This window comes from Cryptotermes secundus, unplaced genomic scaffold, assembly GCF_002891405.2.
Source record: "Cryptotermes secundus unplaced genomic scaffold, Csec_1.0 scaffold646, whole genome shotgun sequence".
NCBI classification, from domain to species: domain Eukaryota; kingdom Metazoa; phylum Arthropoda; class Insecta; order Blattodea; family Kalotermitidae; genus Cryptotermes; species Cryptotermes secundus.
This window is the reverse complement of record NW_019722433.1, coordinates 1025017-1052740: the sequence shown is the minus strand read 5'-3', so window position 1 is coordinate 1052740 and position 27724 is coordinate 1025017. Positions and strand designations below refer to the sequence as shown.

At 40.0% G+C, this 27724-nt stretch overlaps 1 protein-coding gene across 1 annotated transcript in view; it reads left to right on the top strand.

Moving 5' to 3' along the window:
- Positions 1-5470: 5470 nt before the first annotated feature.
- Positions 5471-27724, top strand: part of LOC111861419 (anoctamin-10) — a 63242-nt gene continuing 40988 nt past the window's right edge. The window contains exons 1-4 of the mRNA XM_023845964.2: positions 5471-5662; positions 14179-14359; positions 23173-23399; positions 25933-26209. Coding sequence (XP_023701732.1) covers positions 14251-14359; positions 23173-23399; positions 25933-26209 — 613 coding nt within the window. The 5' untranslated portion in view covers positions 5471-5662; positions 14179-14250. The remainder of the gene's footprint in view (positions 5663-14178; positions 14360-23172; positions 23400-25932; positions 26210-27724) is intronic.

Genomic DNA, 27724 nt, shown 5'->3' with positions numbered 1-27724 from the left:
AATGGCTCAAATTTTCATAGTGAATTGAGAAGAAGGAAATATTTTGAAATAGAGACATCATCCGTTCTCTAGACTTTAACATATAATGTGGCGTTAGTTACAAAAGTCTCAACTTCTATATTGAAAATTTATTAACCTTATCACTTATATGTAATTTTACTCGTGAATATCTCCCCTTGTTAAAAACATATAGGTCTTTGTTATAAACTAACATTTGAGACACATTCCATTAGCCTGTTCATAACAACGCCTCTTGGGGCATTAGAACATAAAATATAGCTAATTTGTAGTATGAAAATATTATTAATCTATATGGATAGTGCTTCTGTAATTGATTTTTGTTTATTAGTGAAACCGGAGTTCACAAATGATGTTCTGTCATGTGCATTACTAGCGTCATTATGTTTCACAGGAAAGGCTGTATGGTGTCGATCATTGAATACAAACATATGGAATTTCACTGCAACTGACTATGATTCAGGAGTCAGTACACAAAGCGAAATATTATCTACCATCTATTCTCATTTTCTCTGTGCTGTATTTGTTGGATTGGAAATTTCATCCCAGAGACAGGTTACGTAATGAGTTGCAACAAGCTACACTGATTAACGAACATCAATCTTTAGTTAGCACAAACGAAACGAACAGCGATAGGATAAAAGCTTGCTTGAATTATATATCTGTTTAAGTTCAGCCTCAGTATATCGTAAAACACTACCTTGAAATGTGTTTCCGTTTCTTCTGTATCCAAGGCATATGGATCATATCAACGTTTATATACATATATATATATATATATATATTAGATTAACCGTCAACGCAACACATATAATCGCTTTTTAATGTTTTACAATCCGACTTTTTATCCCTGCTACATACTTCGATTGTACAAGACCATCATCAGGCAATTACATATAGGAAAACGTATAGTTATTACCGATATGAAGCCATACCAGTGCAACGTGTCATATAATAACAGGTAACATTTGCCTCAAATTGATGTTACAATTAAAGTAGAAGACGCAAAATAAGATAAAAGATATAACATAAAAAGTATACCATATATCAAGATTTATAAAGTGTTAAATGTATTATGGAAACATTAAAAATATTTTCAATTTTTAAAAACATATTTAAAAAATTTAGGATTTGAGGTTAAGAAATATGTATGTCAACTTAGTACTAAGGTTCCAATGTTACAGTGTAGAAATTGGGCAAGTTATGTCATTTGTAGGTCTTTGTTGTAGAAGCTTTCTACGTAGAAAGCCCATTCGTAGAGCCCGGAGACAAGTTTCTATGATGTACGGGTTGTTACTGTGGGGTACATTAGGTGTGCAATTCCACGATATGTATCGTTATATTATCATAAAATATGGGGTATGCGTTTTTTTTGTGGGCGTATATACACTCGGTATTTTCTACGCTGTGCATTGGTTCGATGTAGATGGATAATTATCTTTCCATAATTTCTCGAGAAGATTTCGGATATTCTTGTGTGTGTTCGACAGTGAGGAAGCAGGAAATGGAGTCGATCAGTGTATCAATATCAATTTTACCCGAACATGTAATGAGGAAATCTATAGGTTATTTATACTTGTGTTATCATTAACATCATCAACCATGTAATAGTTTTATGTCTTATACGTATTCACAGTATTAATAATGCAACCTTCTTACAGTTTCAATGACAGTGACTACTGACAAATTGCCATATTTCCTTGACCTCGGCACTAGCAGGAGGCGAGTGGTCAGCTTCACTCCCCTGCCGCTTTACACCCGTGGAAAAAGCCCCCTGTACCCATTGGAGAGAAGGCTGGATGGGCACCAGGGCCGGTTTGGGCGACATAAAGAACAGAAAAGTCTTGGTCTTACCTGGACTCGAACTCCGAACCCTCAGTCGTCCAGCTCGTAGCCAGTCGCTATACCGACTATAATATCTCACCTCCTTATCATCAGTTATATCGAACAATTTAAATTGTTTCACTATATTAATTCCCCATTTGGAATGTATTAATTAAAATTAATTTAAGTTTAATAGATAGAATATTAAATTAGTTACAAGTTTTTAAAATTTACGTGGGTAAAAATTTCGATTTCTTTCGACTATGACTCTACATTGCAAATTCGTGTGTAGGTATCTGGTGCAGTTTTCGTTTTTCGTGTTTCTTGTGTGTTGATGTTCATTGTGGATGGAGCTCTCTTTGTTTGTAGACATTTGGTGTACTTATGGGCCAGTGTCTTCCCATCGCGGCGGCCCGGGTTCGATCCCGGCTCTGGCGAAGTGGGATTTGTGATGGGCAAAGTGGCGCTGGGGCAGGTTTTCTCCTAGTACTTCGGTTTGCCCTGCCAATCTTTATTCCATCAATTGCTCTACAGTCACCCTCACCTATCATCTGGGGCTGGTACAGTAGGCCAGAAGTGGCCGCAGTACAAGGGACTTAGTCCCACCCCACTAGCAATACAAAAAATTTATACGGGCCAGTGTGGTATCTCTGATTATTGAGCGAAGATTGAACAGCCAAAAGTAAGACTGAATAGACACTAAGCAAATAGTCCATGCAACGGGTTACTGTAATATAATATTACAATAGTTTAGAACCCATGTTATTAATCTGATCCTCCTAAGGATAATTGAGGAGCTATTTCAAGGAAATAACGGCTCCGGTCTAGAAAACCGAAATTAATGGCCGTGGGGATTCGTTGCGCTGACCACGCGACACCCTCTATCCGCAAAAAGTTGGCACTAAACTTCGCCGACAAGCTTCAGTCGCTCTGTCGGTATAGTTAGCTTGCGGACTGAAACCACGGAGTATTTTCTTAGCTTTACAAAAACTGAATTTTAAAATAATTTCCTAGCTACCCAGGTATAAATATTGGCATTAAATCTTTAAATTTAATCCAAACGGAAACAGTGACTTTTACGCTTTAAAATATCTTTCTCTCTCTCTCTCTCTCTCTCTCTCTATTTCTCTCTATGGCTGTATATGTGTATGCATGATACTCGATCAGCCCCTGAAAATTTTGAACAATGTTGTCGCTATGGAAGTCATACTGTTTGAGCTAAGTTGTATCTGTATATATGCCTATTGTTCCCTTACTATCTCCTTTGATTTTTTCACAAGTATGACGGTGTGTACGTTCGGTTTAGTAATCAGATTTCTGCGACTTATTATTCCTCCCCCCTTCGCACTACAGCCCCAGTGGGCCTAGGCCTACCTCCATGAACTCTCCGTTCACTTCGGTTTACTAGATCTTGGACATTCGGTAGGACTCCTTGGGCGGGTGATCAGCTCTTGCGATTTATTATAGAATCATTTAAAACAAGTATGCCTAACTTATGTGATAATTACACACGCGTGTGATATCGAAGTGGTTTGTGGAGAGGAGGATGTATGATATATTCTTCATTTGAATCATATCGTGAAGTTTTTTACTATAACTTTAATCTTTTATGTTTCCAGTAGATTAGCTTTGCAGTAATAAATTCATCGGTCGATTAATTGGTAATATAACGCCCTAATAATGCGTTTTAAACTCGTTAAGTCTGAAGTTATCAATGATTCACATCTTCAGAGCTTGCCATAGTACATCAATTTCAAATTAAAATCTCGACTTTTTTTTTCTTTATATTCCTACACCGAACCAAGCTCAGCGAGGGACAAAGGAAATCTCATTCAACCAGAAATCATTTGTTCAGAGAATTTTCCGATATGCAGACACATACAAAGACATGCAATAAAATTAGCTAACCCAGTCGTAAAGTCTTTGTCCTTATATCCAGAATCACGAGAAATTAAAACAGGAACCGGAAGCGAAATATTTCACTATGTATTTACATGTCTTTTCACTAAAATATTAAATCCTTGATCATACGTAAGTTAAGGTCTCATTTCTTAACCGAAGAGTCGATTAAAGAAAACTAGCGTTTACGTACACAATTAGTACATCACGAGAGCCACAAAGACGAACTCAAAATTCGAGAATTACCACTTTATTAAACCTAGAGTAATATTAGGAAAGCTGGTCACGGTAGCCGAGCGGTCTAAGGCATGTACTGTCTTCGCTCGCTTGGAAACCGGGATCGTGGGTTCGAATCCCACTCAGGGCATGGATGTTTAGTTTGTGTGTGTGAGTTTTTCTGTGTTTGTATACAGGTAGAGGCCTTGCGACGAGCTGATCACCCACCCAAGGAGTCCTACCGAATGTGTAAGATCTAGAAAAACCGAAGTGAACAGAGAAGTTCATGGAGGTGGGCCTAGGCCCACTGAGGCTGTAGTGCCAAGGACAAAAAAAATGCTTTCCACCATTCAGTTCAGAACCTCTCGTCTTCTCGTCTGGTGTATAAAAAAAATAAAATTAAAATATACAAAACTGTAATTTTTCCTGTAGTTTTCTATGGGTGTGAAACTAGATTTCTCACATTACGAGTAATGAAATAACACGGATTGATGGCGCTTGAGAACTGGATGCTGAAAATAGATGGCACTGACATAAATATAGCTGCGGGTAGAGACTGTAATAAACTGAGGACGTTAGTCTGTGTGTGTCAGTGATTTGTAAAGTGCAGTCACGAATCGTGAGTGCATACGTGATCAATAAATAGAGTCACCAATCCAAACCCTGTCTATGGTCAAACAACACTACGTAACAGTATAATATTAAAGCGAACAAAATACTTTAATAAATGTGCATGAATGTAAGGTGTACTGAGGTACTGAGAAATCGCGAATAAAACTAAAGATAAATTTGTTCCAGACTTAATTAATTAAGCACTATGCCGTAAAGAAATATGGCGAGTGGAGGTATAGCTCCACCATTCTTGACTTCGGCACTGATGAAGGTGAGTAATCAGCTTCACGCTCAAGCTGCTTTACTCCTGGGGAAATCGCCCATCAGCACCGGTCAGGAAAAGGTGGAGAAGAGAAAAATCATGTCCCTGTCGGGATTCGAGCTCCAGCCGTCCTGCCCGTAACCCGTCGCTATGCCGACTGAGCTATTCCGACTGCAGTTGGAAAAAGGATCGTGAAGTGCATATTTAACGCCGCTAATATATTGTGAGGGTATAAAATTTCTGTAAATTTAGATATTTCCTATAGTCCATATATTGATTTTCATTTTGTTTGAAATAGCCCCCCCTCACTTTCTCTCTTACTCTCTCTTTTTCTTTCTATATCTCTCTCTCTCACACACACGCGCACACACACACACACACACACACACACACACACACGCGCACACACACAAAAACACGCACACATGCAAGCAAGCAAGCGTCTGCACTCTCTCGATCCTCCAAGCACAGAGTCCGCGCCATCTTACAGACGAATTTGACACTGTACATACTCCAACTTCAGAGACATACATTGCTGCTATCTCTTGTTGGAAGTCTAAACCACGTAGACAAGAAGTACAGGTCAGTCTAAATGTTTTTAGCCTGTACACGTCTTACCAATGAGAAACGTGGCATCATTCCAGTAGCTACATACACGTACGTAAGCGTCATCTCTCACGTTAAATTTAGTGTCGTGACTTTCACACAGCAAACGCTGTTACTATTCAGTTCTGGATTTGAAATCCATGTATCGTGTTATGTCGTGCTTGCGGAAGAAATCTTTCACAATGAAAAATAAATGAATTTCTCTATCTCGCCTTTATGCAACAGGTAAGCCCGAAGCAGTTCCATTGCGAGGTATTCTAGTGTGACTAGAAAGTGCAGAGTTATAATGCAGTATAACCAATAACAGTATTCTGTCAACCTACGTAGGCCTTGCCACACGCTTGACTCAGCTGTTGCATGCAGACCATGTGGTTGTATCTGTTGAAGTGCACATTCTAATATTTCAAACGTAATTTTAATTATTATTAGAAAGTAAAACTGTATTTTCGAAAATACTAACCCTTGGTGCTTAGCCTATCAGGATAGTTCAGGTATTATAGTATCTAGGTTACAAGCTGGATGGTTGGAGTTCGAAACTCGGCGACCTGGTGCAAGTATTTCTTTTTCGCTATGGTGTCCAGCCCGGCTCCGAGGCTAACCCTNNCCCCGACGGCGCGAGTAGATGGGGGGCGGGGGGCTTTCTCCCCAACGTAAAATGAACGGAACGTAAATTTCACCACTCACTTTCATCTTGTGCCGAGGTTAACAATAAGTGGAGCTATACATCCACTCCCCTTACGTCTTCATGGAGTGGTATTTAATTGAATAGTAAGATACATTTTTATTAATCCATATAATCATGTCAAATGTTGTGATGTAAATATTTCTTAATTCCTGAGTGTCTGACATGTGTCATGGTAACCGAATAATAATTTCCGTGATTTTCCTCAGGCAAATCTCATTTNACGCGGAGGCTTGATCTAGCGATATGACTGCGAGTGGGAGATCGTGTTGGTTGACGTAGTCTATGGAGTCCCGGATAAGGTGTAGGTTGGTGTGAATGCTTCTGTTGGGTATACAGTAGCTCTGATCAGAGGTGATAAGTTGGGGGAGCACTGCTGTCAGTCGTTTGGCGAGTGCGCGTGTTATTATAGACAGATAGGCCAATAGATAAAAGACCGCCCTGGTCGCTCTCCTTAAATTCGTCCCTGCCCGGGCTATTCAGACCTCGATCCAGTTGCCATTTACTAATCACTGAGTTCATGTTTACAGAAATTTCCCCAAACCTCTTTATATCCAAATATTTTTGTGATCATTTTGTTTTTATGTACTCTTTCTTCAGTCCAGCTTCCCAGTCGTATCTGGTTCAAAACTTAGCTGCATCACCTGCTACCCTGATGTTTTTTTATGTTTTACCTTAATCATCCAAGGGACTACCAGAACAGCAATTTACAGTAGGATATTTCTTCTCCTTCGGCGTTCAACTATATTCGCTACTCATCATATATATATATATAATTTTTTTTTTCATTTCACGTGACAGTTTGTATGAAGTGCGTTAAAATGTATTGCTAAATGACTTAAGTTGGGATGTTTAAAGCTACTGCACCTAACCGCTGGGATTCTGTTTGATGGGAGTGGTTGTGAAAAGGAAGTGACAAGTGGAGAAATTATTTCTGAATTGTTTAGCAACGCTTCTCGTTATAAATCGGCAGTGTATGAAGAAAACCACATAAAATAATAAAGTCAAAATTAATGTAATAATAATTATAAATGTGGTGGGGAGAACTGGATATCCTTTGCTGACCCAAATTTGGAGACCGAGATCAACACTAAAATCTTTCCTCAGAACAGTTGGTACTCTTCACAGGATTCGTACCTCCATAATAGGACAGGCAATATAGCGACATCAAACTTGTGTATACGCGGCACACATGTTTCTGCTATGCACCTCGATGACTGGGAGCAGTGAAAATTAAATAAAACCCTCATCATTATTTCATCATCAAATTGAAAAGTAAAACAGGTAGATCTTCAGATTCTCAGAACTGTGGTTATGAAGATTTCTACTTCCGGGATATGTAGTCCGTTGAAAGTCAGCCGATGTTTCAGAGAAACTTATCGCCTCCATCTTTGGGGTTTAATATTAAGCGAAGCATGAAACCATCATGAAAGAGGCATCAAAGAAATTATGCTACATCGCGTTATATCCCAGAAGATGTAAATGTTCTTAAAAGTATTCTTAAAAACAAGATATAGTTGCAGAAATTGCAATTATCTAGAAACAGCTCGACTTGCCGTGGTCATTTTGTATAATATCCACTCGAAGCACTTCATTTTCTGGACATTCTCCAACTATAAAGTAGCATGGAAACATAGTCTGCCCCATTGAAACGTTGGGTGAACCACTCTAGCAAAGAAACAGTACAGTAAATACTATTTTTAACCTTCAGTTTACCATACATATGTCTTGGCGTTCAGAGGGACTCTCAGAATAAATAGTGTAAGGTTTGTCAACATTTCTTTTCACAGCTGAAAACTTTAGAACACGTAATTTAAGATAAACAAATCTCATTCGTTACAGATGTAATCCAAAATATACAGACCTTGCTATAATGATGTTAAAAATGTAAACAAGGTAAAGCTGTCCCTGTAACCGGCCGTGGAGACCTATAGGGTTGTGAGACGCTGGGGCTCCCAGATTTTCTGTAGACAGTAGGCTTACAGATGACGGTGAGTTTGTCAGCCTTAAGTGTGGTCACCTTTTAACCCCCGGGAAGATTTCTGGTACTGATTTCTATCAGGGGCTGAGACGACCCCAGGGCCGTAGTGCGGCTGGAAGGATTAGGTCAATTGAAAAATCCAGTTGACCTCATAGGGAATTGAACCCTTGGGTATTTTTTTTTCCTTGGCACTACAGCCTCAGTGGGCCTAGGCCCACCTCCATGAACTCCGTTCACTTCGGTTTTTCTCGATCTTACACATACGGTAGGACTCCTTGGGCGGGTGATCAGCTCGTCGCTAGGCCTCTACCGCCCTTGGGTATAAGGATATGATATATAAAATTCATCATCACTGTCATTACAGTCATCGTCATGAACTGTATTGGAGTAGACTTAGAAGGCTGTATCGAAGTATATTCAGGGGCCGTGAACGCAACAATTGATTATAAACCGATATTCAAATATTTAATATTAAGAGTTAATTTCTTTTTATCACACACATGTTTCGGTCTGTCAAGACTTTCCTCTGGTGGTCTTTATGTATTACATATGTCGTTATTGAATTATTAAAATGGATCCATTTGTTATGTTTATCAGATACATGTATTATACGAGTAATATAAATTTTAATTTTAAGTTTTGTGTGGTTTATGTCTCGAGTAATGTATGCTAAAAGTTAATTGTGTTAAAAGTTAAAACCTAAAGGTTAAATAAAATTAGATAAAAGTGAAATTATATTTTTTTTAACAAATGAAATTGGGAGGGGGGGTTTGGGGTGTTGGTTATTAGATAATGTAGATGGGCTTCGTGGTTTTTGGTGTTCATTAGGCATGCGAAAACGTTCTTTTTGTTCTAAGGAACTGGTCTGCGTACGGAGCTGATGATACTATAGGCTAAAATGTGGTTTTGATCTTATAAAGTTGCAGTACGTACTAAACATATATTGGTGTGTGTATACGAAGCTATTCTGTATGTGTTTCACAGCTGTGGTATGGGCTGTCGGGTGGATTTTATGGTGGATCTAGTGTGTGATTGAGGGTCGGGAGATAACTGAAATCCACGTATACGATCTAATAACTAATACCCAAAATATAATCACCGCATTTCAAATATTTAAAACAATTATAATTCCATTTTTATCTAATTTTGTTTAACAACTAGGTTATAACTTTTAGGACTCTTAACTTTCAGAATATGTTACTCGAGATATAACTCACACAAAACTTACAATTAAAACTAAAATTTATATTATAAAGTTAGTGAGGGGCACGCGGTAGCGAAGTTGGTTGAGGAACTATGCTACAAGACGGAAGGTCGCGGGATCGAATCCCGATTAGGTAGATTATTTCAATTTACCTAATTCTTCCAGCAGCACCGTGGCCCTGGGGTCGACTCATCCTCTAATAGAAATGAATACCAGGAATATGCCTGGGGGTAAAATGCGGCCGGCGAGTAAGACTGACAACCTCACCGCCATCTGTGAGCCGATTGTCTAGAAAATGTGGGAACGTGAACATCTGACAACCCTATGGGCCTCCACGGCCTGTTACACGGACACCCTCGCCTTTTCATAAAGTTACTGATAAACATAAAAATTGGTCCATTTTAATAATTCTATAACGACATATGTAATTCGTGAAAGCCATAAGAGGGATGTTCTTGACAGACCGGAATATGCAGTGGGATAAAAATAAATTAATCCTAATATTAAATATTTTAATATCGGTTTATAATCAATTGTTGCGCTCACGGCCCCTGAATATTAATTTTGATGTAGGATACACAGCAGGACGCAGAAAATAAGGATTAGTAGTCTGTTTCTAAAACTTTTAGGTTTATAGTCTCTTCATGTTATCTTGAAGAGTTCAGGATTTTTTCACTCCAGTGATATGTGTTCCAGTGCTTTCTTTGGTACCTGCCTCCATTCAGTACAAAAATTCTATCGAAATTTACCTCTAATTTTCAATTTCGTCTGTAACATTTCAAGCACTGTGTCAAGACTGATTCAGTTTTCATCTAATGCAGATGTTTATGAGTTGAACTTTATGACACTCATCCCTTAAGTTTTCATATCGTACCACTTAAGGACAACAGCATCTTTACCATTTTTTCGCTTAGTGGAGGGTGGAGTCCAACTGGGTCCACTCGGCACGGCGGCCACTGATTGGTTTATTGTAGCCCGCCATGGGTATTATGATGATGGAAAATTTGGCAGAATGAAGATTGGCAGAGAAAACTGAAGTACTCGGAGAAAACCCGCTCCAGCGCCACTTTGTCCACCACAAATCCCACTTGACCAAACCCGGGATCGAACCCGGGCCGCCGCGGTTGGAAGCCAGCGACTAACCGCTTGAGCTATGGCGCGGCCCAATTTTACCTTTCCTCGTAACGTAGTTCTTTGTCACCGAAGTCACTTCTTGATAGATAATCAGTTTATTAATTATGCACGTGTGACGAAAGGTAGGAAAGGCGCGAAGGAATATCTGACAAATTTGAATTCGCCTTTCCAGTATAAGAGAGCACAATGGTTTAAGAATTCCTGTGCTGTAATAAAAAAGTATTAAATTGCGTGTGGGTTCAACATCATTACATTATTTCGTAAGGGAATAAGAGTGGGGAAAAATTTAAAAAATGAGATTCATAATTTGTTCTCTTAACCAAATAATATTTCCTTGATCAGTTCTAGGAAGATGAAATGGCTGAAATACCGAATATGCATGCAAGACGTAGGAAATGCGTGCAAAGCTAAGGACGCCATAGCATAAGGAAGAAAATAATATTAAAATGTATCGTAAAAGATTATATCATGACGTAATAAAACAGATTGATGTGACTCAGAATAGAGCGTAGCAGTGGACTCGCATGAAGAGGATAATGAACCTTNTCGGAGGAACGTAGCGCCTCCATCTTCAGAGCTCTGAAGATGGAGGCCAAAACGAAGAATACACGGTGCCTAAACCCAGAAGACAACTTTCTTCATAATTATATATTACTCATACGATTCTATAATAAAATTTTTCCTTCATATATTTCCGCAAATAAGTTTGATTCCCTACGAAATTCGTAAGGAACGTCTATAATTTTATGTTAAATATTTCTGTTTCCTAGTTAAATCTTCGCAAAATCCAGAAGACTTTCAGGAAATAATTGAAGACACGTGGAAATAAATATCATATACAAAAATATATTTGGAGATTAATTAAAGACTTCCAAAATGCGATAAAAGTTAAAAATTACTGTTTTTATATAACGCTGTGTAGTCCCTTACATATTTACCGACGTTTAGGAAGGGTATGTTTATCCATATTCAGGTTAGAAGATTAAGTTGGCCGTGGGGAAATTCGTATGCATATGGGAAGGGGTACAGGGACTAGGGCCTTGAGCGAACTAATAGGAGTGGGGAGAACTGCGAATGAGTGTGGGGTCCTTAAAATTGTCATTTTACGAGCTTAGAAAGACAATGGCTCTGAGCGAACTCATCGAGGTAGAAGAAAGCCAGGAGAGATGGTGGCCTAAACGGTTTATTTCAAGGGCAGGGTGTATGGATGAAAAGATCCAACAGTAAAAGTGACTGATAAGGAGGGAAGAGTTGCAATTTTGCTTACTATAGCATCACGCCATGAAGACGTATGAAGGATTGGAGGCATGGCTCCACCATTCTTAACGTCGGTACTGGATGGAGGTGAGCAGTGAGCTTCGCGCCTCGGTCGCTTTGTCCTTGGAGGAAGTCCCCTACACCTGATAGAGACAAATGAAATTAACAAGAACCGTGGCTACGTGAGCGAGAGGGGAGGGTGCGAGAAAGACAAAGCTAGTAGGATTGCTCTTCGCTGTTGTCCGTACCCTGCATTACGACATCTGTTCCGTCACGCCAGCATTTCGGTTCTGCGCATCGACGTCTGAGACGCTTTCGAAATCAAAGTTAATGCCGTAGAGAAAACCCTCTTGTCCCTGCCAGAAACCAAACCCCAATTCCTCGGCCGTCGAGCCCATAGTGTGAGGGGAAAACAGAATGTGATGAGTCGAGGGAGAGACAGGCTAAAGTAAATGAGACTGGCATAGAAAGACGGATGAGGAAAGGGCACGAATAAGGGCAGTTCCCATGTCTTAAAGGGGCAGTGTCGCCAAAGGGGCTGGTGTTCCAGTATTTTTTTATTGCTAGTGGGGTGGGACTGAGTCCCTTGTACTGCGGCCACTTCTGGACTATTGTACCAGCCCCAGATGATAGGTGAGGGTGATTGTGGAGCAATTGGTGGAATGAAGATTGGCAGGGGAAACCGAAGTACTCGGAGAAAACCTGTTCCCGCGACACTTTGTTCACCACAAATCCCACTTGACCAAACCAGGGATGGAACCCGGGCCGCCGCGGTAGGAAGCCAGCGACTAACGGCTTGAGCTATGGCGCGGTCCTGTTCCAGTATTCCTTCACTCTATATTCATATAACATTCCACGCTCGACTTACTGTTCTACCATAAAGATGGAAGCATTTTGTTCTTCCGAAGCGCCTGGTAAATACCTACCAGAGTACACGGCGCTCTATCTAAGAAAGAAGGTTATCTTATATAGTCACTGTCGTGAGAACCTAAAATCTCATTCGATAAATATTTTAGAATTAATAACGCTTATCTCTGCGCTGTAATCCAGGAGAATTTTGCTCTTCTTTTTATTTCTGATTATAGGTAAAGATAAAGCTATCCCTGTAACAAGCCATGGTGTCCCACAGGGTTGTTAGACATCGAGTTTCCAACATTTTCTAAACAATCGGCTCCCACATGTCCGTGAGATTTTCAGCCTCATATTCCGGCCGTCCTTTACCTCCCGTGAAGATTCCGGGTGCTCATTTTTGTTAGAGGCTAAGTCGGATCTAGTGTCATAGTAGAGCTGGAAGGATTAGGCTAAATAAAGAATCCAAATCCTTATCGGGAATCGAAACTGCAACATTCCGGCTTGTATAATTTTGTAAGGTTTGAGGTTTCCACAGCGGTGACCATGAAGAATTCCTTCTCCAGGAATTTGGCGCCGTGTAGATCTAGTGTGAATAAGAGTAAGTGGTTGCAGCCCCCTGATCACGCTGGTTCTTCGCTCGCAAATTTTTGTGCCCTGAAGATGAATACATTCCTCCAAAACGTCAGTTCACACAAGGTCTACACGGTGCCACATCCCAGAAGACGGCGTTCCAGCATAGCTTTATTTGCCATTACCGAGATAAATTTTGCAGTTCATTTACACCACCGCTACGAGTTTTTCATTAATCACTGGGTGTTTGGTTTGGTGTACTGCCTGTGGAGGTAAAAATGATGGAATTGTAAATCTTGTTACTCACATTCATTAACATGAGTTTGACACGAATAAATGTGGAAGAATAACTTCAAAATATTGCTACAGCATGTGTTACAATTTGCCTATTTTGTGTCTATGCCCTCAATAGTACTTGTAGGTGTGTATACGAGGGAGAGTTAGTAAGTAGGTCACAAGTGGATGTGAAACGTAAAATATGTGATATTCGAACCTGAAAAAAAAATTATTCCTCGACATATACTCCACCAACAATGATACACTTGTCCCATCGCTTTACCAGTGCGTCGAAACCCGCGGCATAGAAGTTTTTTGACTGTTGTCTCAGCCACTTCCGCACCTGGTCGGGCGTTACCTGTGACTTTCAATGTCTTCGAGGGAATTTCTCAACCTAGTTGTGAACCTCTTTACGCGACAAACACTTCCAACCGTAAACACGAAATATTTCTTTACGAATATTCTTCGCATTGAGTCTTTTTGCGAACAAATAAAACGCACAACAGAACGCTGCTTTTCTGTACGACACCGCTCAAACACGGTCGCCATTTTAACTACTGAGACCAACCTCTGAACATGCTCATGTGAGTCTGCTATCTAGACTCTCATGAAGCTCGATTGTGCTGCTACCTAGCTGTACACATAGAAAAAGTATTACGCCCATTACAGATATATTACTTCCATTTGTGATCTGTTTACTGACTGTCCTTCGTAATACTGCATTTGGTGTGGAGTGGTGTGTTGTGTTCTGTTGACTAATCCTGCACAGCCATTGCACGTTACAGCCTCTACTTGCTAGAGGTTAAGTGTGATTACTAGGATTCCCTCGATCGTCTGGCCATCTGGTGACTGACACGATGCCAAGCGTCATCCGACGTTTTTCATCTCTGCCTTCTGATATCCACAAATTCCAATCACGAGCAGATGAACAATGGAATATCCACAGCAAACTCATCAGCATACATGGTAAGATATTAGAATATATCATTAGTACTGAAGCTTCTGATTCTGTGTAAGGTTTTCTACTTGTCCCTCCAACATAACAGAGTCCATCAAGCTGAGTGCTTCTTGAAAAGTCACCAATCGCTCAGCTACTGAAGAATTTCTCAGCATTTTATGGAACCGGGTTCACAAGTGTCCGCTATAAGCTATACAGTTTATATAGATTACAATTATTTGTTGAAACATGGACCATGCAGATCCACATAGGATTTGAGGTTCTCAAAGCGATGGTTATGAAGAGCACTATTTTCTTTGATATAACGCCGTATATTGTAGTATGTTGGAAGTCAATCTACGTTTCGGAAGAACGTATCGCCACCATGTTCTACCCTGAAGATAGAGGCGATATGTCCCTCCGAACGTAGATTAACTTTCAGCGAACTACACGGCGTAATATCACAGAAAATAGAGCTCTTCATTCGGATCCATGTTTATCAGGCCATACAGCAGTACATACTTTGCAGGATTGCATATTTTCATCAACGTTATATCAACAAACACAAAGATATACATGTAATAATAAAAACAACATGCATTTGTGTATAATATGGCTCACTAACTACAAGTAAAACAAACTCCGTGGTTTTAGCCCGCAAGCGAACTATGTCGACCGAGCGACCGCCGCTTGTCGGCGAAGCAGTGCCAACTTTAGCGGATAGAGGCTGTCGCGTGGTCAGCGCAACGAATCCCTACGGCTGTTAATTACGGTTTTCTGGACCGGAGCCGCTATTTCCTTGAAATAGGTCATCAGTTATCCTCGCGTGGCTGAGTGGACCCCGTTCCAGACCCACTAACTACACAAATCACTTACATCTTAAGATGCAATTATTAATTAAATGAAAATCGTTGCTTTATGTCAGTTACGACGACATACGAGAGAGTAAATAAAGTGACCATCTGCAGGCTGCACTACTAGGATGCAGTTCCCTGTAAGAGAAGGAACTTTGGCGTCTCTATCCAGATGCTCTTTGTTTGGTGGGCTGGAGTCAGACTGAGTCCATTTGGCATATCGACCGGTAATGGTCCAAATTTACCAGCCCTGGATGAGTGTGGAGTTTTCGTAAGAATGAAAATTGGCAAGGGAAACTAAAGCACTTAGAGAAAACCTACCGATTGCCTCTTCACCCACCACAAAACTCACATCATCTGACGCAGGGTCGAACCAGAGTCGCCACGATGGGACTGTCAAGTGCATACCGTCTCTAAGGAACACACAGTGGGTACTGAGAGCTGTTAATCCTGGAACAAAATGGTCGGAACATTTCTCTGATGCTGAGATCTAGAATGCCTCCACTTGATGCTTAGGAAAAGGGAAAATATTTCCATTGACTCTCGCACTCACATCGCATGATTTAGTGTCATAGGTAAAGTTGTCCCCATGTTTAATTAATTAAACACCACGCCATGAAGGTGTATGGGGAATGGAGGTATAGCTCCACAATTCTTGACTCTGCAATAAGTGGAGGCGAGTGATGAATTTCACGCCCCCGTCGTTTCACCCCCCGGGAAAAGAACCCCCTGGTACCCACTTGATAGGAGGTTGGGTGGGCCCCAGATTCGCTCTGAAATCTGTGAAGAAGAGGAAGATCCCTTGCCTCTGTTGGGAGTCAGATCCCCTATGCTGACTGAACTGAGCGAGGAAAATATTGCCTGACAAACGGACAGGAAATTCTCATGAGCTGTTCTTTGCAACACGTAAGGAACACTGCACAGGCAACTAAAAACTTCATTCTAAACAGATTCCCTTCTTCTCCTTCGAGTTTTCTGCGTAATTCATTAGTATAATTCTGCAAGAGTTAGCGCATAACTGCTAAAAGATACTAGTCTACAACACTGTTTCTCAACCGCCGGGCCGCGACCCAGTACCGGGCTCTGGCATCAGTTACACCGAGCACTCATCTTATAAAAAGAGAACTTACCGGGCCGCGGCCACACCACTGGTCTACACTAACATGAAGCTAGCCAGCGCAGAAGCTTCTGCTTCAAAGTATGCTGCTACACGATAGAACATTTATACCACGTATGATCTACCTACGACGAGTGGTTCTCAAGGTTCGGCCACACAGAGCGCTACGTACGTTATGTTCTCTATACGAACAGAAAAATATCTCCCTTTATTGCCAATGTGACTAGCCACACAGACTTCCGTACGCTACGTACGCTATGTTCCCTATGTCAGCTGCGTCGCCGAGTGTACACAGCGTACGTAGCGAACATAGCGTAGCGCTCTGTGTGGCCGAACATTTACAGCTCATTACTGACTTACGACTTGCGTATTTTGACTGCGAAATGTGTGGAGGAAAGTAAGAGGCACGCCTTACTTTTCAGACAGCAGATCGGAGTAGCTGTAACGCTCTGGATTCGCATTCGAATGCTCGGTTTTCCTCATTCTCGCCAGAAAAAAAAAATCTGGTTAGCACCTCGATTAGGCAATTGCAACTTTCTTCCAAAACCTTCCCTTTCATCATTTGTCATCTGCTCTACCACTATTAGTAGACCCTTTACAACCAACCTTCTGACACTGTCGTAAACTAAGCCACAGAGAATAACAGCAGTATACTGCTGTTATTCGGCAGTTTATGAACATATGAGGCCATAAAGTTATTCTGTTGTAAGAAAGTAAAGATATCCCTGTAACAGGTCGTGGATGCCCATAAGGTTTTGAGATGTTGAGGTTCCCACATTTCCTAGACAGTCAGCTCATAAATGGCGGTAAGGTTGTGAGCCTTAAGCTCCGGCGGCCCTTCACCCCCAAGAACATTCCAAGAATATTCCAGGTACTCATTTCTGTTAGAGGCTGAGTCGACCCTAGGGCCATAGTGCGGCTGGAAGGATTTGGTAAATTGAAAAATCCAATGACCTCATGCTTGCAGCATAGTGCCTCAGCCAACTACGCTACCGCGTGCCCCTATTCTGTGGTATTACCGATAATATATTTTTTCCATTCTAGATACAGAATTATCCACATTTATTTCGTATAGCAGACCTGGAAATTTAAGGATTGATAGTAGGAACAATGTACCCTGAAAAACGTGACAAGTAGAAGACGAGTGTTAGGAGCATTTGAATGGCTGTGAAACACTTTAATAAAATCCGAAGGTAGCATATAGACAGTCTACTACTGTTTCACGGGGGTGCGCCATAGCGTAGTTGCTACAAGCCAGAAAGTCTCGGGTTCGATTCGCGATGATTTCATTGACCTGATCCTTCCAGCCGCACTATGGCCCTGGGGTCGACTCAGCCTCTAGCAGAAATAAGTACCAGGAATTTTCCTTGGGATAAGGGCAGCCGGCGCGCAAGGCTGACAACTTCATTGCAATTTGTGAGCTGATTGTTTACAAAATGCGGGAACATCAACGTCTGGCAGCCAATGGGCCTCCACATCCTGTTACTTACCCACTTTTTTACCTCTGATTTATGACAATGTGGCTTAGGAGATAAATTTGTAGAAAATATTTAATAATCTTGTTTGCAAACACAATGGCGATACCAGTTACTCTGGTCGCCATCTACATTCACAAAGATATTCATCAAAGTTAATATATACTTGTATCTGTGAAAGCATAATAATTTCTTGGAAACCTTTTGATAAATAAACAGGATTGGAATAAGCATTCGATTAAAATATTACCTCCTGCGAATATCTTGTTAGTGGAATAATAATCAATTAAAATTCATATAACTTAAAATGTTGAATTGCAAATAGAATCATAGACATAAACTCGGAAAAAAGCCTCCTTCATTCTTTATGGGTAAAAAGTAATTAAATTATTTTGCAAGTTAAACTGCATATAAAAAAAATGTGAAGATATTTTTACCACATTAGATCAATAATGATGACTACATATGTGGTCTTGACATGCCTTGAATTGACATCCATTATGACTACCAGTGTCTGATTACAAAACACTTAGCCAGTCCTTCTCTTACGTTTCCGTGCATAACGAAGTAAACTTTCGTTTTGAATGAACAACATATATTATTATGATGTGAAATTTCTATGCAACTAAAACTAGCTTATAATCTGTACAAATATATAAAAATATTCTACTTTATTTACAAGATGTGGGGGTATAATTCAGGGGGAAGTGGGTCATGTCAGACAGTCTGTTCCTCCTCGTGTTTTAGGTTCAGTGTGGTTTAATATAAATTTGGTTTTTACGAATTGAAGAAGCGTAAGCCATAATTCGACGAAGGATGATTAAAGTATAAGATCAAATTAAACAAGCCAAATTGCAGTGGTTACAGAATCCAATCAAAATAATTGAGAACAACCTGGACAGTAGGAAACACGAATTCGAGAGGCATTTAGAATAAGAAGGGTAAATATCTGAGAGACAAAATTAATGAGCTTGTAGCTCACAGCAGGAACAAGAACATTAGAGATATGTACAGAGGAATAAATTACTTTAAGAAAGGTTACCAGCCTAGCAGTAACTTTTTTTAATGCTAGTTGTGTGAGACTAAGTCCCTTGTACTACCGCCACTTCTGGCCTATTGTACCAGCCCCAGATGATAGGTGAGGGTGATTGTTGAGCAATTGGTGGAATGAAGATTGGCAGGGGAAACAAAAGTACTCGGAGAAAACATACCCCAGTGCCACTTTGCCCACCACAAATTCCACTTGACCAGACCCGGGATCGAACCCGGGTCGCCGCGGTGGAAAGCCAGCGACTAGCCGCTTGAGCTATGGCGCGGCCTATAGCAGTAAATTAGTGAAGGATGAGAATGGTGATCTGCTTGCAGATTCCCACAGCGTTTTGAATAGGTGGAAGAACTACTTCTCTCAGTTATTGAATGTACAAAGGGTCAGTGATGTCAGACAGATAGAAATACATACCGCTCAGCCGTTAGTTCCTTGGCCTATTACTTTAGAGGTCAAAATTACTGTTTCTAAGTTGAAAAATAGAAATCGTCAAGTAAGGAACAAATTCCGGCAGAGCTGATTGAAGCAGGAGGTGAAAAATTGCGGTGTGAGATCCATAAACTCATTAATTCTATTTGGAATAAGGAAGAATTGCCTGCTTAGCGGAAACAGACTATTTTCGCACAAGTTCACAGGGGCGATAAAACTGGCTGTAGTAAATATCGAGGGATATCAGTGTAATCAACTTCATACAAAATTTTTTCCCATATTCTGCTCTCAAGGTTAGGTCAATATACAGATTAAATTATGAAGGATCATCAATGATAGTTTCGACCTAAGAAATCAATTACTAAACATTCGCTTGCAGTCGTCAGATACTGGGGAAAAAAAGAAATTACATTAAAAGATTACATCGTCTATTCGTAGGCTTCAAAAGAGCCTATGATTCGGTTATGAGAGAATTTCTGTACAATATTCTTATAGAGTTTGGGGTACACAGGAAACTAGTTAGGTTGATTAAAATGTGTTTGAGAGAAACGTATAATAATGTCCGTACAGGTAAACATTTATATAATAATTTTCCTATCCGGAATGCTCTAAAACAAGGAGATGCTTTATCGCCACTGCTTTTCAACTTTGTTTAGGATATGTCATTAGGAAGATCCAGGAATACCAGGTGGGACTGAAATTAGAAAGAACATATCATAACATATGTTCATGATATAAACCTACGGGTAAAGTAAAGTAAAGTAAAGTAAAAGTAAAGCTATCCCTGTACCAGGCCGTGAAGGCCCATAGGGTTGTGATACGTTGAGGGTCCCACATTATCTAGACAATCGGCTCAAAGATGACGGTAAGGTTGTCAGCCTTACGCGCCGGCCGCACTTTACTCCTCAGGAAAATTATTTAATTAATTCCTGGTACTCATTTCTGTTAGAGGCTGAGTAAACCCCAGGGCCTAGTGCAGCTGGAAGGATTAGGTAAACTGAAAAAATATCCAATGACCTCATCGGGATTTGAACCCGCGACCTTCCGGCTTGTAGCATAGCACCCCAACCTTGCCCCATAAACCTATGGGTAGACAACATAACTACCATAAAGAAAAGAAGTACAAGTTGACGCTAATGAGGAAGTTGGTATAGAAGAAAATGCAGAGAAAACTAAGTGTGTTCTTGTCTTGTCACCAGAGTGCAGGGAAAATTGTAACATAAAGAGAGGCTTTAAAAATGTGGGACATTCAAAATATTTGGTAGCTATACTAACAGATCAAATGTTGATTTAGGAGGAAATCAAGAGAAGACTGGATTCGGGTAATAATTGCTACATTTCAGTCCGGAAATCTTGTCTTCTTTTCTGCCGTCTATACTCGTAATAATCAGAATACACGAAACCATCATTTTGCCTGTTGCTGTTTATAGTTGTGGAAATTGAACTCTAACGTTAAGGGGAGAACACAGACTGAGGGCGTTTGAGAACGAGGTGCTGAAGAAAATATTTCGACCCAAGAGGGATGAAATGATAGATTCGAGAAAACTGCATAATGAGGTACTTGATAACTTTTACTCTTCGCCAAGTAGAATTAGAATGATGAAGTAAAGGAGTATGGGATGGGCAGGGAATATAGCAGGCATAGGGGAGGAGAAGAATTAATATAGTATTTTAGTGGGAAAGGTAGAAAGAATGAGGTCACTGGGAAGACCTAGGCGTAAGTGGGAAGTTAATATTAAAATGGATCTTACAGATATATGATGGGATGGGGGGGAGGGCTAGATTGATCTGACTCAGGATAGGGACCAATGGAAAGCTCTTGTGAACACGGTACTGAATATGCAGCTTTCAGGGGTTGAAGAATATGGGCAATCGAGAAAAGCCAATCCACACTTTGTCCTTTCTTCCTTTTTAACGTTTTTTTTTCGTTTTTTCGTTCTTTCTTTCTTTCTTTCTTTCTTTCTTTCTTTCTGTCTCTCTTTTTCCTTTCTTCTTATTTAGTATGTCGTGTTCTTTCTCAGTCCCTCAAGAAGTGACCAAGAAGGTAGAGGGAGCACATTCCTCCTAAATACGGTAAACACGGCGTGACATCTCGGAAGATAATAACACGTGGTGATGGTTGTGACGTCACTGGCTCGCTTAGAGAGAATGATCATGTTTAAGCCTGAAGTACAAACAGCCCATCCCTAAATGAACTCAAGAATATTTTCCTCTGAAATTATAACGATTTACAAAGCATTGTAAATCATTATGGATGTCGTAATTAACCTGAGAGTCGAATAATTAGTTTCATCAACAGATGGGCGATAAATATTTATTAGTCAGAAAAATATTAGTAGGTCAATTCTTAGGCAAGTTCGCAACCCTACGGAACTCAAATTACAATCGCTCCTGCTATCTGTCTTTCTGTCCCTATGTGTGCATGATCCAATTCGAGAACCAATGAACGAATATGTATTATTTAAGACTTGAGGTTTTCAGAGCGGTGTCTACTAAGAATGCCTTCTTCTGGGATGTGACATCGTGCACATCTTGTATGAACCGACGTTTCGAAGGAATGTATCGCCTCCATATTCAAGGTAGAAGATTTCGCGAGCAAGAACCAGTGTGAGCAGATGGCTGCAGACTGAGCTAGTTCCTTGCTCGCTAAATTTTCTGCCCTGAAGATGGAAGCGAAACGTTCCTCCAAAACAAGATCTACACGGCGTCGCATCCCAGGAGACTGCATTCTTCTAATATTTGTTTCATTTTATATTACTAGGGAGTTTTACTAGAACCTGTCGGGCACTTCCAACTTCTGTTCAATTCGGAAAAAAAAAGTAACGGATGTTTAATACGAAAACTTGCGCGGATTTCGAGCATAAGTAAAAAAATTATCGGAAAACAAAATATTTGGAAAATATATATATATACTCATATATATTATATATTGAACGTACTTTCCATAGACCTTCGGTTTGGGAGACAATTTAATATAAGTGACAATGTGTATACATTGTAGTACTTGTATTTACAACAATAAACAACTTATCCCGAGCACACCTGAAGATGACCGAAGTATCTTACTATCTATAATAAGTAAGCCGAGCTTCCTCCCACCTGAACTTATAGGTCTAAATGTATGTAAGTGTACACTCAGTTGCAGCGTAGTGAATTCTGCTGCAGAAGCCTTTTACTCTCAATCACAATAGGCCTACCTACATAAAAACAGTTACTTAAATTATTTAATCCAATTATTTCCATCAAGAAAAACAAGAAAATAAGATTTTTGGTTGAGCTTAGACTCCATTGAAGCCACGTATTTTTTAGTTTTTTGGTGGATTTCTCTGTATCAATACAAATTTGAGGAATATGGTAAATGATTTATGTATACAATTTCCTTTTGGCGTGTGTAATAACAGTGAATACCCCAGGTTTAACACGGATTGTTTATTCAGTCAGTATATAGTTTTGACTTCTCGAATATTTGGTTAGGTATCACCTAACAGTGAATAGTTGCATGTGAATGTAAAGTTTGTTTGTGATAAGGAAAGAGTTAGTTGTGGTCTTAAATATACAGTTTATCCTCAATAACTGACCATCGGAACTACAGGATATGATTGCCTATCCTCACATTAGCTACACTTCATTTCCTTACAAGTCATTTGAATATTAATGTTATTATCGTGTCACTTATAATTCCTTCTCGGAAACGCGCCTTTCAAGAGGGTATTGCATTATTTTACAATCTCCTCATCAGTTTAGTTATGCAACAAATCTCTTTATTCAAGGTAATTATTAAAAAAAAAACTACATTTAAATGAAATATGATATTTTCTTTAAACTAACTGTGTGTTGCGGAGCTTGGTCTCTGTGATGAAGCCACAGAGGAATACTCTTGTAGAACTTGGCTTCGTAACGTGGTTTGTTTCAATTTGTTCAGGGCGGCTAAGAAGAGCACGGCCGCAGTCAGGCGGAGACATGTCCGCCAGTCCGAATGACTCCACAGAAGAGACAACAGCCGTATTCCCACCGACGTACATTGTTATCCAGTTCTCCAGACACATACGGACCACTGCATTAGTGTGGCTGGTAGACAAAATATGTGGGAAACGGCTGGACGGTGGAGCTGAGCTACTTGTAAGAAAACAACCTCATCACGATGGGGAGGCAAGTACCAGTTTCAATTGGCACGTAGCTATAGTAGATCAGAACTTCTTGTTTATCTTTGCTTTAAGTAAACCGGATATCAAGCGTCTAAATGTAAAGAAGCCTAAGGCTTGCCATTTTGACGTTATTCTGTTTTACGTAACAGTCCCTGTTGTCGTGTAGTAGCCAGTTGTGTTAGTATTTACGGGTGCTACTAATGAGCAGTACTTCGCTTCAGCTATTATTGCAGCCAGACCTTTGCTGAAGACAATAGCGTGAATATTCTGTAAAATCTCGGTTGAGCGGTTAATCTATTTGTATTATTATGAAGGTTTCATCAGTTTGTTGGACGTGAGTTCATTTAGAATAATATGCTGCTCTTTATTAGCATAAGGAAAGATTTCAAATTTTCGGGGCTACGGTAAACAAAATGGAGTGTTATGGTGGGAACAGTAAGTATTACTGGAAAATGTGAAATGTCTGTCAGATTCTACTTTCTATCTGAAGACCAAATTATGTAACCGCCGACTATTATAGCTGGTCAAGTAGTGACTGCTGAAAGAAATGCATCTCGCTTGTTTGGTGATGGACTAAACAGCGGAAGTTATGATGAAATGAAACATGCGGAGTGATGTACATACAAGCAGACAGAGGGGCACGATTTTAAAGTATGAGTACATTTCAAGTCTGTTTGAAAATGAATGTATTGTAACGTGAACACTGTTTGGTAGGAAACGGCTCTATAAACATGCCTCGTTAACAATAGAGGCTGTGTTTTCTGTGGGGTCAGTGCAAAGTAGTTATAAGGAAGTGTTCGGCAGTACAGAACAGTAGTAGAGAGTGAAGAGTTGAGTTCGAGACGCCAGACTGCCAGGATATGAGCTTGGAATTAAATTGAGTTAGTAGCTGCAGAATAATGACAAGAAAGGAATTAGGCAGTGAAAAGAAGACTTCATGTGTCATTTGAAGTTACAGTGAGACTGCGATATATTCGCTGTAAGGAGATGATTAGTGAAGACTGATAACTCTTGTGGGTGTGTAACGGTGAACTGTAAAGTGTGTAGAACAGCGCTAGAGCTGTATTATCTGTAGTCCCGAGCTATGAATGTATATGGTGTCAGTAAATCCAATTCACCAATCCAAAACCCCGTCTAATAGCCACCTCAATATGAGACGGTATGAAAATTGTTGTAACTGAAATCTTTTGCATAAAATATGTCCGAAAATTTGTCACTCCCATCCCCATCATACGATCTGATATCATCCCTTGATAAAATTTTAACGGATACATAATTTTCGTCAAAAATGATATAACTGTGAGTAAGTACCGTGTTGCTACATAATTCAACTTAAATCGAATTTTCCACAAAATTGTTCATCTATCGAAATATTATTAAGGAATATTCTCTTGTCCATATGCATCAATCAAAAAATCGCGTGGTAGAATCTATAAGCGAAAATGTTTGGATATTCAGTACATTTACATTTAAGAGAACTATTTTATACTAGTATGAAATTACGCCATTTTAAATAAGCCTTAAATGAATCAAACAAAACTGTAATCTACAGTTCATAGTACTATCTTTCTTTATGCACTGTCCTATTTTCCTTCCCTGTTTCACGGACTAAGCAACTTACTGTTACTTTAGGTAATTTATCTACATCTAAGATGGAGGCAACAGGTTCCTCCGAAACCTTGGTGCACACTTATAAAGCTGTACGTCTGAAATAAAGAAATACAGCACTATGAGCGGTGTTAGGTCTACACCTCACAGAACAGTAATACTCATGTTCTTCTTATTCGGTATATTTCTCTGTTATAAATAATTGTTTACAAATTGAATAGAAAGCCCGTTTATACTTTTTTCGTGTCGATACATAGTGTATATATTGTAACGTATTTTGCCTCTGAAGACGTCGTTCAGCTTGTTAATTGGTTTATTTAACAACCTACAAGTCGTAACTACAAATTCTTATAACACAGTTGCCGGTTTACACAATTTATACACCCTACACAATAATCTCTTCACTCTATCTTCAGTGGTCTTCACTTATTCACAGTACAACATGGGAGCTATACCAGTGTCACTGTATTACACACTCCCAATAACTTCTCACGCTGTCGCCTCTAATCACACGTTCCGGTATTCTTCACGTCCACGATTCACTCGCTACATCTGAACTCGGCGACTGCTACAGCCAGACAACGGAAAACGCGCCTCGTTTCCCTGTTGCGTAATCGCCGTGTTGACAGGTGTTGCTGGGCAAAGCTGACAAGAGTTATTCATTGCTGCGTAGCAACCAGCGTGCTTCGGCTCGGCTCGGCTCGGCTCGCTTCGGCTCTACTCGGCTTGGCATGGAGAAACACCGCTTTCCTTACTGTTGCGTAACCTGGCAACCGACCGTTTATCAAGGATCTGTCTTCGTGGTAACGCGTTCCATCTCCCGTTGCCCAGCAACGGTTAGACATATCACAATATATACTAGTTATCCTATGCTGAATAGTCTACGAGATGCAAGATGCGAGGTAGATAAAATAATGTACGTGTTTCAGGGCTTGACCCTCCACGTATCGGCCTCTAAAATCAAGTTCCTGGAGGTGGCAGAGGAACTGGAGTTGAGGAAACGTGACAAATGCGGTCTGATCAGAGAGTTTACCGTCAGCCAGCTGGACGACTTCCTCGAGGAAGGGATGCACGTGGATGACCTGCTTACAACGGCAGAGAAGCAGTACATAGTGAGACATGAACTGGAGAACATTCGCGCCCTTAAAGAAGATGACCAGGTCCCGGGTTACCCTGCTTTTCGACTCTACGAGGGACAATCAATAGGTACGATAATTATGGACAAGGACAATTTAGAGACATCATTAGATTTCATGGAAATAATAAAGGGATTTCTTATTATTATTTCATTGTGATAAAAAAACTTGATCATTAAAGTCACGTCCTTGAAGGGCAAGGTAAGGAATACATGTAATACAAATGGGAAAGCCAAAGTGCCTATACCCGTTAACTACAGGCATATCTGAAAGGAAAGAACACCGCAGGTGAGATTCAGATATAGGTCAGAAGATGCTATTAGAACGGGCCTAACATTTTTAGAATTTGAGGGGATGAACTTGTGAAACCGTGATGAATGCTCTGCTCACATAAGGACATGGAATTTCTTCACCAACGAATAACTTTCCAATATTGTTAATGGCCCTATAAGTCTAACGTGGAATGAGTGAATGATTTAAAAAGATGAAGATAGTGAGCTAAATTGTTGATGTTTTTACTCTCTTATGATATCAGGAAAAGGTTTTATTACCGACTCGCCCTGATATACTTCCTCTCCATAATTCGGAGTTGTTAACATATTGAAATATAATATAATTTTAACTAATGACTGTCAATTGAAAGAGCCATGAGTTAAATAACATAATATTCAAAGGTAAAGTAATCCCTATAAGAAGTCGTGGAGGCCGATAGGGTTGTGAGATTTCGAGGTTCCCACATTTCCTGTAGACAGTCGGATCACAGATGGCGGTGAGGTTGCCAGCCTTACACGCTGACCGCCCTTTACCCCCCCAGAAAGATTCTTGATTCTCATTTCCGTTAGAGACTGAGTCGACCTCAGGGATTAGGTCAATTGAAAACATCCACCTCATCGGGATTCGAAACCGCAACCTTCTGGCTTGTAGCATAGTGCCTCAACCGACTACGGTATCGCGTGCCCCTTAATATTCAAGGAGCAACAATTATTAATAGGTATTTTTTAGAAAATATATAGAGTAAATTACCAAGTGCATTTGTCAGATTCGCAGCAATTATTGTTACTGGTGGAAGAAACCCGTTGAAATTCAGTGGGGTGTTTTTTACTTTGTATCTCCAATCTTCACTCCCATTCCTTACTTTCCTATGACTCTTTCATATTTCTGCTTTCTCTCTAACTTTGACCTGTGTTACATTAGAGTTACGCAGTGGGTTGAACTATTGCCCTTCAGATAGCACGGTTTTGAAAATAGATCTTCCACTTCTGTACGTAATTGAAAAATATACTGCGGCGGAAACCATAAACCATAAAGAAATTGCACAGACCAACTCATAAACTGTATAGAAATAATACGAAACGGTTTATGAATACGTATTTCAGTGGCCTTAACTATGAGTGTGTTACGCCGTTCTTACACTATAGTAGTTTTAACGTACTTACACAGATGGCAGCTGCATGTTATCTGTCATGATCTCCGGAGAATAAAAATGTACCTTCGCTATTTTGAAGGAGAAGAAAGAAAGAGGATAACGGTCGCAGGAGCGAAATAAAATATTCTCCGTTGAATGTAAATGGGATCTCCTAAAATG